This window comes from Corythoichthys intestinalis, chromosome 5, assembly GCF_030265065.1.
Source record: "Corythoichthys intestinalis isolate RoL2023-P3 chromosome 5, ASM3026506v1, whole genome shotgun sequence".
Taxonomy (NCBI): Eukaryota; Metazoa; Chordata; class Actinopteri; order Syngnathiformes; family Syngnathidae; genus Corythoichthys; species Corythoichthys intestinalis.
Genome location: NC_080399.1, coordinates 27,178,839 through 27,193,182, shown reverse-complemented (window position 1 = coordinate 27,193,182; position 14,344 = coordinate 27,178,839). Strand labels below are relative to the sequence as shown.

The following is a 14,344-nucleotide window of genomic DNA, read 5'->3' as shown; positions in this document are numbered from 1 at the left end:
AGAAACTACTTCCAGAACCAGTTAATTTTGTAAGTAGAGGTACAACTGCATGTCACAATACTATGGTCGATGTAGTGGCGGTCTTCTGACAGACTATAGCAGGGGTCCCTAAACTATGGCCCACGGCCACATTTGGTCCGGCCCCCTAAACAAAAAAAAAAACTCCCCCCCCCCCCCCCCAATAGTGTTATTTATTTCCTGGCTTTTTTCTGTAAGGAAACCAGAGAGGATTATTTGGTTATTATCTATTTAATTAATAGTGTTATTATTATTATATTATCATTTTTATTTTATTTACTTTTGTTCCGTGAAGAATTCAGAAAGGGTTATTTGATTGTGGCTTTCTGAAAAACAATACATTTTTACTAGGGCTGTCAAAATTATCGTGTAAACGGGCGGTAATTAATTTTTTAAATTAATCTCGTTAAAATATTTGACGCAATTAACGCACACGCCCGGCTCAAACAGAATAAAATGACAGCACATTGCAATTTCAACCTGTTACTTGTGTTTTTTGGAGTTTTGTCGCCCTCTGCTGGCGCTTGGGTGCGACTGATTTTATGGGCTTAAAGTGCCTGTGACATGAAAAATCATGTTTATTTCATAAACCACGCGGTATTTTATGCCCCTGAATGATATGGACCGCTTGGATGGGTGTGAAAGCGATCGCTATTTTTATTTAGTTTTTTGAATCCCGCGCCATGAAAATAAGTGACTTCCGGCTTCGGTCTTGCATTGAGGAGGAGGGCGCTGTGACGTGTACGGTAGAAGACGTCCTCTTCACGCTACAGTGTACTGTTGTGTATGAGGACGAAGGACTCAGCTGATTTTGCGGATTAATACGTTTATTTTTCGCATCACGCCAGCCAAACGGCTGCAGAAAAATCATTCTGTATGAGGGAGAGGCATATGCGCCTTTTTGGAGTTTCAAAAGGTTCCCATTCACCGTGGATATTTACTGTGGGACCATTGGACTTACGAGGAAGTGAGTAAACATCTTGTTTTGTATTATGTCAAATACGAATACAGCGATTACAAAGTAAACACTACAAACTTCCTTTAAATAAAGGACTACTTACGTTTGATCATTGATAGGCATGTAAAAAGCTCTCCTAATGCTCATTAGCAGCAGCACGTTAGCTGCACAACAACTCCAGCCACCCTCCTCCGGGGAACGAACTGTAAGTTGCTCTCCGCCGGGCGGTTTGCCGATCCGCAAAGACAATCGACAACCGGGTCGTCATGTCAAATAATCCAGGCTAGTTATGTGTGATTTTCCGCTTCAAAGACTTTGAAACATCACTCGGTTCGGGTTAGCATGTCGGCTAGCTGTCACGCCTTCTGGTTTGTTTACATTCTCCGAAGCCTGGAAAGGGAAATGACATATGTCCGATTTAGGTGTCATAAAATATCGTTCGGGAGGTGCGACAGTAAAGGTGAAGTCAACAGTTTTGACCATTATGGAGTAATTTTGCCATGTCGTCCTGAATAAATGCATTTTTATTATTTCATATTCCATTCAGCACAAGACTGTTATTTGTCATGACCATGCCATTTATTTAGCAATTGGGGAAAATACTTGGATAAAAAGAATATCCTGTAAAAATATTGAAGAGATAGAAACAATGACATTTTGCCGCTCTCTTCGTCGCGTTTTCCTCGTTGTGAATAGTTCCCCCTTGACGGGCTGACTGGTCCTTCTCAAGCCATTTATATAGCTATTGGGGAAAAATACTTGGATAAAAAGAATATCCTGTAAAAATATTGGAGTAGAGAGACTGAAACAATGACATTTTGCGGCTCTCTTCGTCGCGTTTTCCTCGTTCTGAATAATTCCCCCTCAATGGGCTGAAAAGTAAAACCGATGAGCCCAGTCTACCGCTGACGTCATCTACCTGTTGGGGACGCTAAAGCCCTATAATGGTAGGCGTGGCTAACCGGCAGATTAAAAGACTAATTTCTCGTCATCTGTGCTTTGCTAAATTGTTGTATATAGTCGAATCGTCTCAAAATATGATTCTAATTCACATAATAATGCCATTTAAGACTTTTTTTCCCGTGTCATATGCTCTTTAAGCACCCATGAGCATTGTGTAATTATTGACATCAACAATGACGGGCTACTAGTTTATTTTTTGATTGAAAATTTTACAAATTTTATTAAGACAAAAACATTAAGAGGGGTTTTAATATAAAATTTCTATAACTTGCACGAACATTTATCTTTTTCTATCCATGGACGGCTTTAACAGAATGTTAATAATGTTAATGCCATCTTGTTGATTTATTGTTATAATAAACAAATACAGTACTTATGTACTATATGTTGAATGTATATATCCATGTTGAGTTTTATCTTTCGATTCCAACAATAATTTACAGAAAAATATGGCATATTTTAGAGATGGTTTGAATTGCGATTAATTACGATTAATTAATTTTTAAGCTGCAATAAAATTGTAATCGTTTGACAGCCCTAATTTTTACATTTCGGCACGTAATCGTCACACCTTTTCTGTTACAAACTGACCCCGGCCCCTCACTAGAGAAGGTAAAAGTTATGTGGCCCTCACAAGAAAAAGTTTGGGGACCCCTGGACTATAGTATTGGGACATCTCTTAATCAAGAGATTCCCACAAATATTGTGTGGATATAAATATTAGTACACACCGCCTAATGTAATGTGGGTGCATGTGGTCAAAAGTATTTAGACACCTGAAAGTCCTGAACCAAGAGGAGAGTCCCAATACTTTTGTTAATAGGGTGCTGCTGCGAGTCGGAATGTAAACAAAAAATGCTAGTAAATTTAGCATTTGCGTTCCATTTTCCTGCTCAACATTCTGGTATGATGCTGCCCCCAGCTAGTGTGGAGTGCCAAGTTAAAAACCCATTTTCTCCAAAGACGGCAAAGGAAAAAGTCATTGTCCCTGAATTTGACGGTTATACAAAGGCTGCCATGGAGATTATCATACAACAAATGAAAATTAAAAACAACTGCAGAAAAAATATTCTGCAAAATGTCTACATAGTCTACCTAGGAGTTTATATTCCACTAAGGAAGAAAGGGAAAAAATTGGTAACAGTTTGTCCTCATACAGCTTGACTACCTCCTCCACCTTCGTCACCTCCTCCTCCGCTCATGTCTGGAATTTGATTGGCACACGATTGCGTCGTCTCCTCTTCGTCGGGAAGTTGGGAATTCTTTGACGTGCTCGCCTCCTGCCCTCCGTCTTCTGTTGATGCATATACAATTCCATAATCATTTTTTTTAACAATTAAAAATAACTTAAGCTTTGAGACAGGAAGTACAAAGTTACCTGCATGGTTTTCCTGATTCGATGAGAACACGCAATGACCGTTGACCTGACCCTCAGCTGGCGGCTGGCCATATGCTCCACCGTATGCATCCTCATAACCTGGATCGTACTGTTCTTCCTTGATGGCCACTCTCTTGGCATCCTCTGTGTAGACGGATGACAAAATAAACAACGTGGCCGACAACATGGCTGGGATCCTGAATCACATACCCTTGGCCAACTGTAAGTCGAATGAATATTTGATCTCCTCGATTTCCCTGGGCCTTTGAATGCCCCGCAGGTGGTCTCGCAGTTCCCGGAGCTTTATGTAGAAGTGCACTTTGTCCTGAGCGCGAGGGAACTGAGCACAACGGGCGCTGGAGGATGGCATCAAGTACAGAGCCTGATGACAGAATTTAAAACAAAAAAACATTTTCAGGGACAGTGGTAGTCTATTCAAAAGGTATCGTGAGGTGAACTCATTCACTGCCAGCCAAGGTCACTGTATGTGTTGTGGTAGTTAGTAAGAGTGATATTGAAAACACCTATTGATGGCAACTAGGGGTGCAACGGTTCAGTTAGTCCACGGTTCGGTTTTAACCTCGGTTTTGGGATCACTGTTCCGGTTCGGTTTCAGTTTGCGTTTTACATTTAAAAAAAAAAAAAAAAAACTGCCTTTATTTTGCTTTTAAAAAAATGAAATAAACACTTAAAATGTAAACATTTTCGACTGTTAAAATGCGTCTTAGCCCTTTGGCTAGTGTAGTGACTGACTACTGAAATACACACACACAATTGTAAAAGTTACGTGGAAAAAGTAACTGGTGATACCTTTCATGTTTTTTTTTTTCATTTAAAAAAAAAAAAAACATAAACATAGTAACCTTTGCTATGTTTGGAGGTCATTTAATGTTGTGAATCAACCGTTAAAATTGATAAAATTGCTCCCGTTTTTGAATTAGTTCCCTTCTGTCTACTTTCGACATGTGAATTTTTAAAAACTGTTTCATCCTTTAAAGATGGACTCGAGTTGAGATTTTGCCGACTTAGGAGTATTTTAGATAAAAAGTTGCTTAGGTTCGCTAGGAAGGTTTACTACAACACAGCCTTTCTGAGAAGTTTACTGCTCTAAAACGGCGGCTGTTTACTAACGCTACCGAGTCTGTCATTTCGCATGTAGTTCTATATGCATGAGATATCTAGGCATAGATTGTAGGTTGTCGGCTACAGTCAGGAAATATTGGCGCCACCTAGCCAAGCATCGCGTTTGCTACAGCATCTCAACAAACACTTTTCCCTCTCCGTGTCTCTGACTTTTCTCGTGTCATTCAATCAACGTATTAACGCACATTGTCTCGCTGCCGAAAATGTGACCAAATCCGAACGGATGAAAAAAAAAAACCCCGAAATGCACGAAAAACGTGCAGATTTTGAACGTAACGTACGGCGTACACGTTTAAAAATCAGTGCTCACTTGTACAAATTACGACGAGACTGTTCAAGTTGACAGGTATGAATTATAATGGACCGTCACAGTTAGGTAGTAGCACTCTGTAGCATGGGACGTCCAACTATCAGTGGTCAGGGCGAAACTATGTGCTTTAGGGAAATCATCTTCGATGGCTTTGCGTGCCATTTCATAAATGTCGGGGATTACGTTGTTGGAGAAATATGTCCGCGAGGGAACAATGTAACGCGGGTCAAGCGTTGCAAATAAGTTAACGAAGCCCGCCGTGTGTTTTCACTGGTGTCCTCTTCGGGGTTGTCCTGCTCTGAGAAAGTGATATCTGTGGGTGATGTCGGCTGAGGTGCCGGAGTCATGTTATAAAAGTGTTGCCATTAGCATGCGGAACAAGCGCTGAGCAATGCTTGCAATTTTTTTTTTTTTTTTTTTTAAATATTTTCTCTCCCTCCGCATTGTAGTCTACGGGGAAACCGAAATGTTGCCTCACCGCAGATTTGAAAGAAGCCAGTGCTTCCTCAAAATTCGGTCTCTCCACTTCTCTGCTCGCCATAGCTATTTGTTCTCTTTCTTGTTTCACTTTCACTTAGTTCGTAAGCGAGAGAGGGCGTTACTCGACTTCTATTACACAGGTGCTTGACAGCGGTCGGACATTTACTTGCGGGGCAGGAATCTCTCCACAGCAGTGCTTCACGTCACACACAGGCACACAGAGCTCGATCAATTCATTCCACAAGCGTTCGGAATACATTAATTGCAAAACCGAAAAGGCGCGGTTCATAAAGGCGTATTGAACCGTACAGGGCGAACCGTATTGCTAATGGCAACAGATGTCATATAGACGGCAATAGACGATAGAATAACCGCTTTCAGCCCCTCCCAGTTGAAATGGATTGGATGTCTATTGTTGCCAAAGAGTTAACCTATGTGAGGTTACCAGAGATTTATGTGATGTTATCTTTATGTGCGCCATGTCTGGGACCCAATCACATATGAAATGTGAGGTAAAACTTGCCACCAACTATTTGAAGGGCAAATAAAATAGGCATCTAGTATTGGACCTCACATAGACTTCATAATGATTTTGACAGGACACATTCCCGAGACATTACACTACGCCTTCAAGTAGGGGGCCGTTCCACACTGTGCTTCTGTCGGTCGAAGTCCCTCGTAGTTATTCTCAAACACATGCAGCGATCCAACGCCGGATTTAGGTTGAAAAAGTACGAAAACTGTACCGCATACAAACAGGAAGGATTGTCTCAGGAAGGATTTGTTCGAGGATTCAAGGTAATTATTATGTTTTTCATACCATGCATGCATTTTCAAATGTTGTGAAACAAATCAATGGGAGAAATTAACCACTACGGCATTGGCGTCATAATTCGCAATATTTATGTAAAACAAATGCTAACTGCCCATTTTTTTGCTTTTAACCAAGAATCGAGACTGTTTTACGTCCATATCTATAAAGAATTCAGGGATTTAAGCATTTATTCACAAGAATTTTCAACGTAAAAAACTGTGTTTTCACTCGGTCAGCTGTGACGGAGATAGGCCCCCTATTAATCGGCCCCGCGGCCCGTCAATATATTATGAAGTCTATGGACCTCATTACAGTGATCCCTCACTACTTCGTGCTTCAAACTTCGCGCCCTCAGTCCATCGCGATTTTTTTTTTAATTAAAGAAAAAACAAATATAGTAGTACCTCTACATACTTGTTTGTAAGTCGAAATGGTCGTATGTCGAGCAGAATTTTCCCATAAGAATACATTATAATTCCATTAATTCATTCCACAGCCCGAAAACCTACATTAAATTCTCAATAAAAATTTGTTACTATTGCAAATATCAAATACAAAGAGCAAAACAAATTAATTATGGATAAAAATCGGAATAATAATAATAGAAATAATAATAATAATAATACCTGTAATAATGTAACTAACCGGGTTCTAATGTTGCGAATGTGTTTGCGTGGTGTACCTGAACGCATAGCGTGGCTGACTTGATAGAGTGAGCCTTTTTAGTTTCACTTTGTTTACTTGCTGCGTGGGACACTTGGCACAAGTTGACGGAATAAATGATTAAAAACCTAATGAAGCTGGCGATTTCTTTGGCGATGTTACCACAATAATAATTGCCACCTTAACTTATAAAGACTGGTGAACGAAGGAGGACTGTCATAGACAGTCTAAGGCGGTATTTTTGAGCGAGCCATATCACGGATGTGCACCCCACACTCATATTTTTCTGTCATATCAATCTTCATGTCAATGGTAACAGTAAGCATCACCTTTTTTTCTCCACCTGCACTAGCATTGTTGGAACCCATGTTGATTCCTCTCACAAGAAAATTTACCATGCGTCCGTCTGGCCGGAAAACAAAGAAACCGCGGTGTTGTCATAGATAGTCGTATTTAGAGCATGTCGTCGGATGTCGAAATAACTGGCGAATCAAATTTTATGTCGGATGTCAAAAAGATCGTGTGTCGAAGCGATCGTACGTCAAGGTACCACTGTACAATATTTACTAGAGATGTCCCGATCTGATCACTACAGGCTCTCACCTCTCCTTCCTGCTGCTTTTCTTGCTCACCAAGCAGCTGCTTGTTAAAGTTAACGATGAGTGACAGCTCTGAAGCTTTGATCTAGCCAGAGAAGCTTGGGAGCACCTACCTTGAAAGGTGCCGAATATATGAGCTCTTTGAGCTTGTTAAACAGTGTGCTGGGGTGACTCATTGTAAGTGTGTAAGTGAGCAGCATTAGCGGATTTAAGTTGACTTACTAAATGAAGAATTTAATAAAGACAAGCATTTTGCTACGTTATTCTTATATTTTAAAAAAATGGTGGGACAGTAAAATGTTTAAAACTTTTTTTAATTTAAATCATACTTTGGGGAAAAAAAGGAAAAAAACATGTCTTATATACATCTTTCTATTGACCACGCCCCATTTTTCTTTTTATGTTTTTTTTTTATATAAATAAACTCTGCCTCGACTTGGCGGATTTAGATTATTGCGCGAGGTTGTGTCCCCATTAACCGCAAAAATGAGGGGTCACTGTACTACAAAAAAGGATGTTTACTCACCACCTCACAGTCAGGGATCTTGTGAGGCTGCAAACCAAATTCCAGTGTCTTTGGTTTTTTACCAAAGAGCTCTCGACAGAACATTTCATATATGCCTAGAAAAACGAGGAGGGAAATACATGAACTTAAGAATTGTACACTCAACGTAGTGATTCAAAAGCACTGTGTCGCTAAAAATGATCCAATTTTAATTCCAATACCTATGTATTACAATAAAATTATGGATTTTTTATTGATCTATGTTGGCAACATATCAGGCCGAACCAATAAATGCCCAGACGAGATAATTATTTTGGTAAATAGACACTACCGTTCAAAAGTTTGGGGTCCTAGCAACCCCAAACTTTTGAACCGTAGTGTACAGTGGGGCAAATTAGTATTTAGTCAACCACTAATTGTGCAAGTTCTCCCACTTGAAAATATTAGACAGCCCCGTAATTGTCAACATGGGTAAACCTCAACTGTGAGAGACAGAATGTAATAAAAAAAAAACAACAACAAAAAAAAACAGAAAATCACATTGTTTGATTTTTAAAGAATTTATTTGCAATCATGGTGGACAATAAGTATTTGGTCAATACCAAAAGTTCATCTCAATACTTTGTTATGTATCCTTTGTTGGCAATAACGGAGGCCAAACGTTTTCTTTAACTCTTCACAAGCTTTTCACACACTGTTGCTGGTATTTTGGCCCATTCCTCCATGCAGATCTCCTCTAGAGCAGTGATGTTTTGGGGCTGCCGTTGGGCAACACGGACTTTCAACTCCCTCCACAGACTTTCTATGGGGTTGGGATCTGGAGACAGGCTAGGCCACTCCAGGACCTTGAAATGCTTCTTATGAAGCCACTCTTTTGTTGCCCTGGCTGTGTGTTTGTGATCATTGTCATGCCACGTCTCATCTTCAATGCCCTTGCTGATGGAAGGAGATTTTCACTCAAAATCTCTCAATACATGGCCCCATTCATTCTTTCCTTTACACAGATCAGTTGTCCTGGTCCCTTTGCAGAAAAAGAGCCCCAAAGCATGATTTTTCCACCCCCATGCTTCACAGTGGGTATGGTGTTCTTTGGATGCAATTCAGTATTCTTTCTCCTCCAAACACAAGAACCTGTGTTTCTACCAAAAAGTTCTATTTTGGTTTCATCTCACCATAACACATTCTCCCAGTCCTCTTCTGGATCATCCAAATGGTCTCTAGCAAACCGCAGGCGGGCCTGGACGTGTACTTTCTTCTGCAGGGGGACACGTCTGGCAGTGCGGGATTTGAGTCCCTGGTGGCGCATTGTGTTACTGATAGTAGCCTTTGTTACCGTGGTCCCAGCTCTCAGTAAGTCATTCACCACCCGTGTGGTTCTGGGATTTTGCTCACCGTTCTTGTTATCATTTTGACACCACGAGGTGAGATCTTCCATGGAGCCCCGGATCGAGGAAGATTATCGGTGGTCTTGTATGTCTTACATTTTCTAATAATTGCTCCCACAGTTGATTTCTTTACACCAAGCGTTTTACCTATTGCAGATTCAGTCTTCCCAGCCTGCTGCAGGTCTACAAATTTGTCTCTGGTGTGTTTCGACAGATCTTTGGTCTTGGCCATAATGGAGTTTGGAGTGTGACTGACTGAGATTGTGGACAGGTGTCTTTTATACCGATAATGAGTTAAAACAGGTGCCATTAATACAGGTAACGAGTGGAGCCTCGTTAGACCTTGTTAGAAATTAGACCTCTTTGACAGTCAGAAATCTTGCTTGTTTGTAGGTGACCAAATACTTATTTTCCACTCTAATTTTGGAAATAAATTCTTTAAAAATCAAACAATGTGATTTTCTGTTTTTTTCCCACATTCTGTCTCTCATGGTTGAGGTTTACCCATGTTGACAATTACAGGCCTCTCTGATCTTTTCAAGTAAGAGAACTTGCACAGTTGGTGGATATACTAAAATACTTATTGGCGCCACTATACATAATGAAAAATCCCATATGATACACTACAGTTCAAAAGTTTGGGGTTAGACCCCAAACTTTTACGGTAGTGTATACTTTTGCTCAAACAAACTATAACCGGACTTACATTTTCCATTAAATACAGCAATGAGAGGTTTGTACTTCATTAGTTTCTCCACTAAAATTTTGCCCCCTTCACGCAGCTCTTTGCTGTGGAGAGAAAAAAAACAAAGGTTTAAAACAGTTTTTGAACCAACAGGAACACAAAGTTATTTCCTACCTTGACAGGTCTTTACTGCCAGGTGTTGCCCTGGAAACCATGTTGGTGAAGCCCATTTTGTACTTGCCAGGCAAAGTGGTGTCATGCATGTGGTTGAGCTGCTCTTCGGTGAATCCCGACAGGAAAAGACACTTCCCTAGGGAGAAGGAAAAACTTTATTTGCCATCATTGCTTGTTTATAATGAGATTTTTTTTTTCTTTTACTATCGCAGAACATACAGTGTATCACAAAAGTGAGTACACCCCTAGCATTTCTGCAGATATTTAAGTATATATTTTCATGGGACGACACTGACAAAATGCCACTTTGACACAATGAAAAGTAGTCTGTGTGCAGCTTATATAATAGAGTTCATTTATTTTCCCCTCAAAATAACTCAAAATATAGCCATTAATATCTAAACTCGGTCGGAATAATTATTTCCATTCAAAAGGGAGTGGGAAAAAGAAAAAACTTGAATTGCAATCAGTCTGACATTCGCCAAGGGAGTAGGTCTGGTCTCAACATTGGTAGGGACGATATATCAGCATCACCTGCATGTAAACTTTTTGGGACTGGCACATTCAGCAAGTAAAAAGGGAAATTCACTTAATAATGATAGGGTCTATTCTATCCTTACAAATTATGGGAAAATAATCTAAATTACCTCTACAACTGAACACATTATACAGCGGTACCTCTACATACGTAGTTAATTCGTTCCAGGATCTTGTTTGTAAGTCGAAAGGGTCGAGAAGGATTTTCCCATAAGAATACATTATAATTCCATTAATTCGTTCCACAGCCCAAAAACCTACACTAAATCCTTAATAAATACTGCTGGTACTATTACAAATGGCAATTAAGCATAGCAAAACTAAGAAATTATTAATAAAAACCGGAATAATAAAATAAAAATAATTCCTGTAATAATGTTACGAATCTGATTCTAATGTGGCGGATGTGTTTTGCGTGCTGTACCTGAACAAACTGCGTCGTTCACGTGACAGAGAGGGAGAGGTGCGGTTGAGAGTTTACTTTCACTTTTAATGTTTTGTTGAGAACGCTGCCAATTGCAGCGGACAGTAGGCGTGTTGTGACAAGTTCTGAAATGATAAAAACCTGACGAAGCTGGCGATTTCTTTGGCGATGTTACCACAATAATAGTTGTCACCTTAACTTATAAAGACTGGCGAACGGAGGTGGGAGGAGAACCATGGAGATCGTAGACATTCTACGGCTGTATTGTTGAGCCAGTTCACGGATGCGCACTCTACGTCTACGCTCATATTTTTTTGTCATTTGCATCTTCATTTCAATGGTAAGCGTCACCTTTTTCCTTGTTTCACCACCTGTGCCAACCTCTTTGAAACCTGTCTTGATTTCTCTCACAAGAAAATCCGCCGTGCATCCGTCTGCGGCGCTGTCATGTAGTCGTATTTCGACTCTCGAGCATGTCGTCGGATGTACAAACAAATGGCGAGTGAAATTTTACATTGGATGTCGAAAAGATCGTGTGTCGAAGCGATCGTATGGTGAGGTACCATTGTATAATGAAAAATAAGGTTGCTTAAAAGGAGGTGGGGACAATTTGAGCATCCTGAAAAGTTGGTAGTGTTATGTCCCTACTGTCCCTATGCAAACCAGAGCCCTTTGACTTTCCACTTACAAAAATGATTTCCAGGACCTGGAAACCATCGTCCAATAAATGCAGCCATCAGCCCAGGATTGATACCAATCTGCAAAAACAATAATTTCACATGTTTAGATCACAAAACACCCTGATTTCCACTTAAAGTAGCGTAGTCTCGACAAGGTCAACTCACAATGACATAGTCAAGATTATAGTCCAACAGGTCTGGCAGGGTTTTCTTCATCACCTCCTCCTCCGACATGCCCTTGAAACGATCTACTTTCCTCTTCACCTTTTTGAAGCTTTCGTCGATTTTCTCCTGCTTGCCGTCAGCCGCCTGGCCCTCGGCACCCTTCTTGGGCTTTGGACCCGGTTTGCCTTTGGGCGCTTTGGGTTCCTTTGGGGGTTTGGGCACCTTCGGAGCCTTAGGTTCCTTAGGAGGCTTGGGCTCTTTTGGAGGCTTGGGCTCTTTCGGGACTTTGGGAGCCTTTGGTGGCTTGGGTTCCTTGGGCTGAGCTGGTCGGCCTCGTTTTTTGGGCGGAGCTGCAAGGAGAATTTAAAAAAAATAAAAATAAACAACCTTATTTCTCAACAGTTATAATCAATTTGACTGATGTACTAGACTTAAAAATAGAGATGTAGTAGACTTTAAAATAGAATATTTTGCCATTAGCTGTGGTTGTGTAAAGTTTTTTTGTTGTTGTTTTTTTTTTTATGTTTTATTTTGGTCTGAGTTTCTTGCATATACAGTGTCAGACAAATCTTGCGCTTAAGGGGTACAGACTTTTCAAGTACACTACGTTTTGTTAGGTTGGTAGGCTCCTGCTGGTCCATCATGGGCTGAGGCTGCACAATGTGCGGTGTATCTCCTGCTGCTCCCCCTGTATGTGCCTCAGGGTAATGGGGTGGATGGTTATAGGCTGAATATTGGGCTTGGAGAGCTTGGAACTGTTGAGCAGACTGAATCCTAAGGCGTGAAAGAGCAAATTTGGGAGAAAAAAATTAGCCAATATCTTGCCATATGTGATCCCAAAGTAAAACATTGCAAATAAATTTTGAAACAGTATGATGAACATCATTGGATTGGGGGGGAAAAAGGGAAAACGAAAGTAAACGCAAGGGGGAAAAGTTGTCTATTGGCCCATTATGTGTGACTCACCACTGTTGCAGATACTCCGAGGAGCCAACAGGCAGGGATCCGTTCAGCTTATTGTCCATCTTGTGGGTACTTTAACTTTATCAAATAAATAAATAAATCAACATGCATAGTGAGGGACAAAATGGAAGTGGCACATGCAACAAACGGATGATTTGACAACAAAATCCAAATCCAAAGGTAATAGATGAAAAATCAAACACATGGTGAAGCACACTAACTGGAAAACCAGCCACTGTATTTTGCCTTTCGTTTGGTTCATTTGTCAGTCAATTTACAATTATGACACATTCATACATCTTTAACACTAGTTATCATATTGTTGATTATTTTCATTATCAGTCTTAGTATCGTTAAAGGAGGGTGGAAATAAATATGCAAAAGAAGAAATGATAACTGGAATTCGTCCCAATCAATTTTCTGCGCTTGAAAAGTCGTGTCAAGTGTCCCATTGTATTTTGTTGATTTGCTTGTGTTTTTAAATTCCAAATAAACCTTTCACGTCAAATCAATCACAATGATAACTGTTGCCGCGCATCATCTGATCGATTACGTGTGAAGGCTTGCTTTTTTTTTTTTTTTTTTTTTTTTATAAATACCCTCTTTCTTTTACGGCTAAGCGCAAACAATGCTAGAGTTGCAATCGTCAATATTTTAGGTACAAAATATTACACTCTTTGACTTGCAAACTACGTAACTCCGCTTTTCTATTAAGTTTTAGGGGGCTGAAATTATATTTATAATTTTTTTTTAAAAAAGGCAAGTACCACAACTACTGCTAATATTAGCCACCATCTAGCGGCTAAGCTATCATGCATGAATGATCTATTCTTCTTTATACTAGAATAGTAAGCAAATACGGCCCAATTGTTGATAGTACTTTTCATGCACCAGACGTACCTAATCAACGAGTGTTGTGATCCGTTTCTTCTTTTGGGGAAATTGATTTTCCCCCCACATATGCCGCTCTTTTACTCAGCTCATTGGAGAAGCAACGGAGGCAACAAAGACGTGACAGCGCAGTCCCAGTCAACTTTGACACCAGACGATTCCAAATTTAAGCCATAGGGGGTTTGCGATAAAAGATATTAAAACAAATTGACTTGGCAGGATTATATTAATTATTTCTACGCAACAAAATGTTATTTTTTTTATCTTGGAAAATCTTATTTTGCATTTATCTGTATTAGTATTAGTTTTTATCCCTATTGTATGATTGGTTTGAGCTGCTTGGCTTTTAAACTCAAGGTCATTTCCTATTGGCTAAAAGTATGTGACGTTTAATGTATGCGTGGGGATCATTCGTCGCCGACACTTACTCCAGAGATTATAGTTTTGAAAAATTAGAATTACTTATGCTAAATTTTTTATTCACAAACAAAAGTTTGCAAAAAAAGTATATTTGCATTTTTTCAGTTAGAAATAGATTATGTACTGCAACAATAAAACTATTAAGTAATAATAATAAAAAAGGTAGTAAACTGATGAGAATGTTTTTTA

General features: G+C 39.8%; 1 protein-coding gene across 2 annotated transcripts; it reads right to left on the bottom strand.

Moving 5' to 3' along the window:
• Window positions 1-182: 182 nt before the first annotated feature.
• LOC130916786 (G/T mismatch-specific thymine DNA glycosylase-like) lies at window positions 183-13,882 on the bottom strand. 2 transcript variants are annotated; one of them, XM_057837754.1, is made up of 11 exons: window positions 13,745-13,882; window positions 12,848-12,922; window positions 12,489-12,655; window positions 11,882-12,231; window positions 11,725-11,794; window positions 10,076-10,211; window positions 9,923-10,005; window positions 7,853-7,947; window positions 3,528-3,699; window positions 3,318-3,461; window positions 183-3,233 (listed from the first exon to the last, which is right to left on the bottom strand). In XM_057837754.1, exons 2-11 carry the CDS (start codon window positions 12,904-12,906, stop codon window positions 3,091-3,093), a joined length of 1,419 nt encoding a protein of 472 aa, XP_057693737.1. In that variant the 5' UTR covers window positions 12,907-12,922; window positions 13,745-13,882; the 3' UTR covers window positions 183-3,090. The 2 variants fall into 2 exon arrangements, with proteins under 2 accessions (XP_057693737.1, XP_057693738.1); XM_057837755.1 differs by lacking the exon at window positions 12,848-12,922 and having other exon boundaries at window positions 13,745-13,871.
• Window positions 13,883-14,344: the final 462 nt, after the last annotated feature.

Coding starts and splice junctions, on each gene's coding strand:
- LOC130916786 (XM_057837754.1), bottom strand. CDS start 12,906: ATGGACAATAAGCTGAACGGATCCCTGCCTGTTGGCTCCTCGGAGTAT. Junction 7,948..9,922: donor TGCTGTATTTAATGGAAAAT/GTAAGTCCGGTT, acceptor TCGTTTTTCTAG/GCATATATGAAATGTTCTGT. Junction 3,234..3,317: donor GAATCAGGAAAACCATGCAG/GTAACTTTGTAC, acceptor ATGCATCAACAG/AAGACGGAGGGCAGGAGGCG.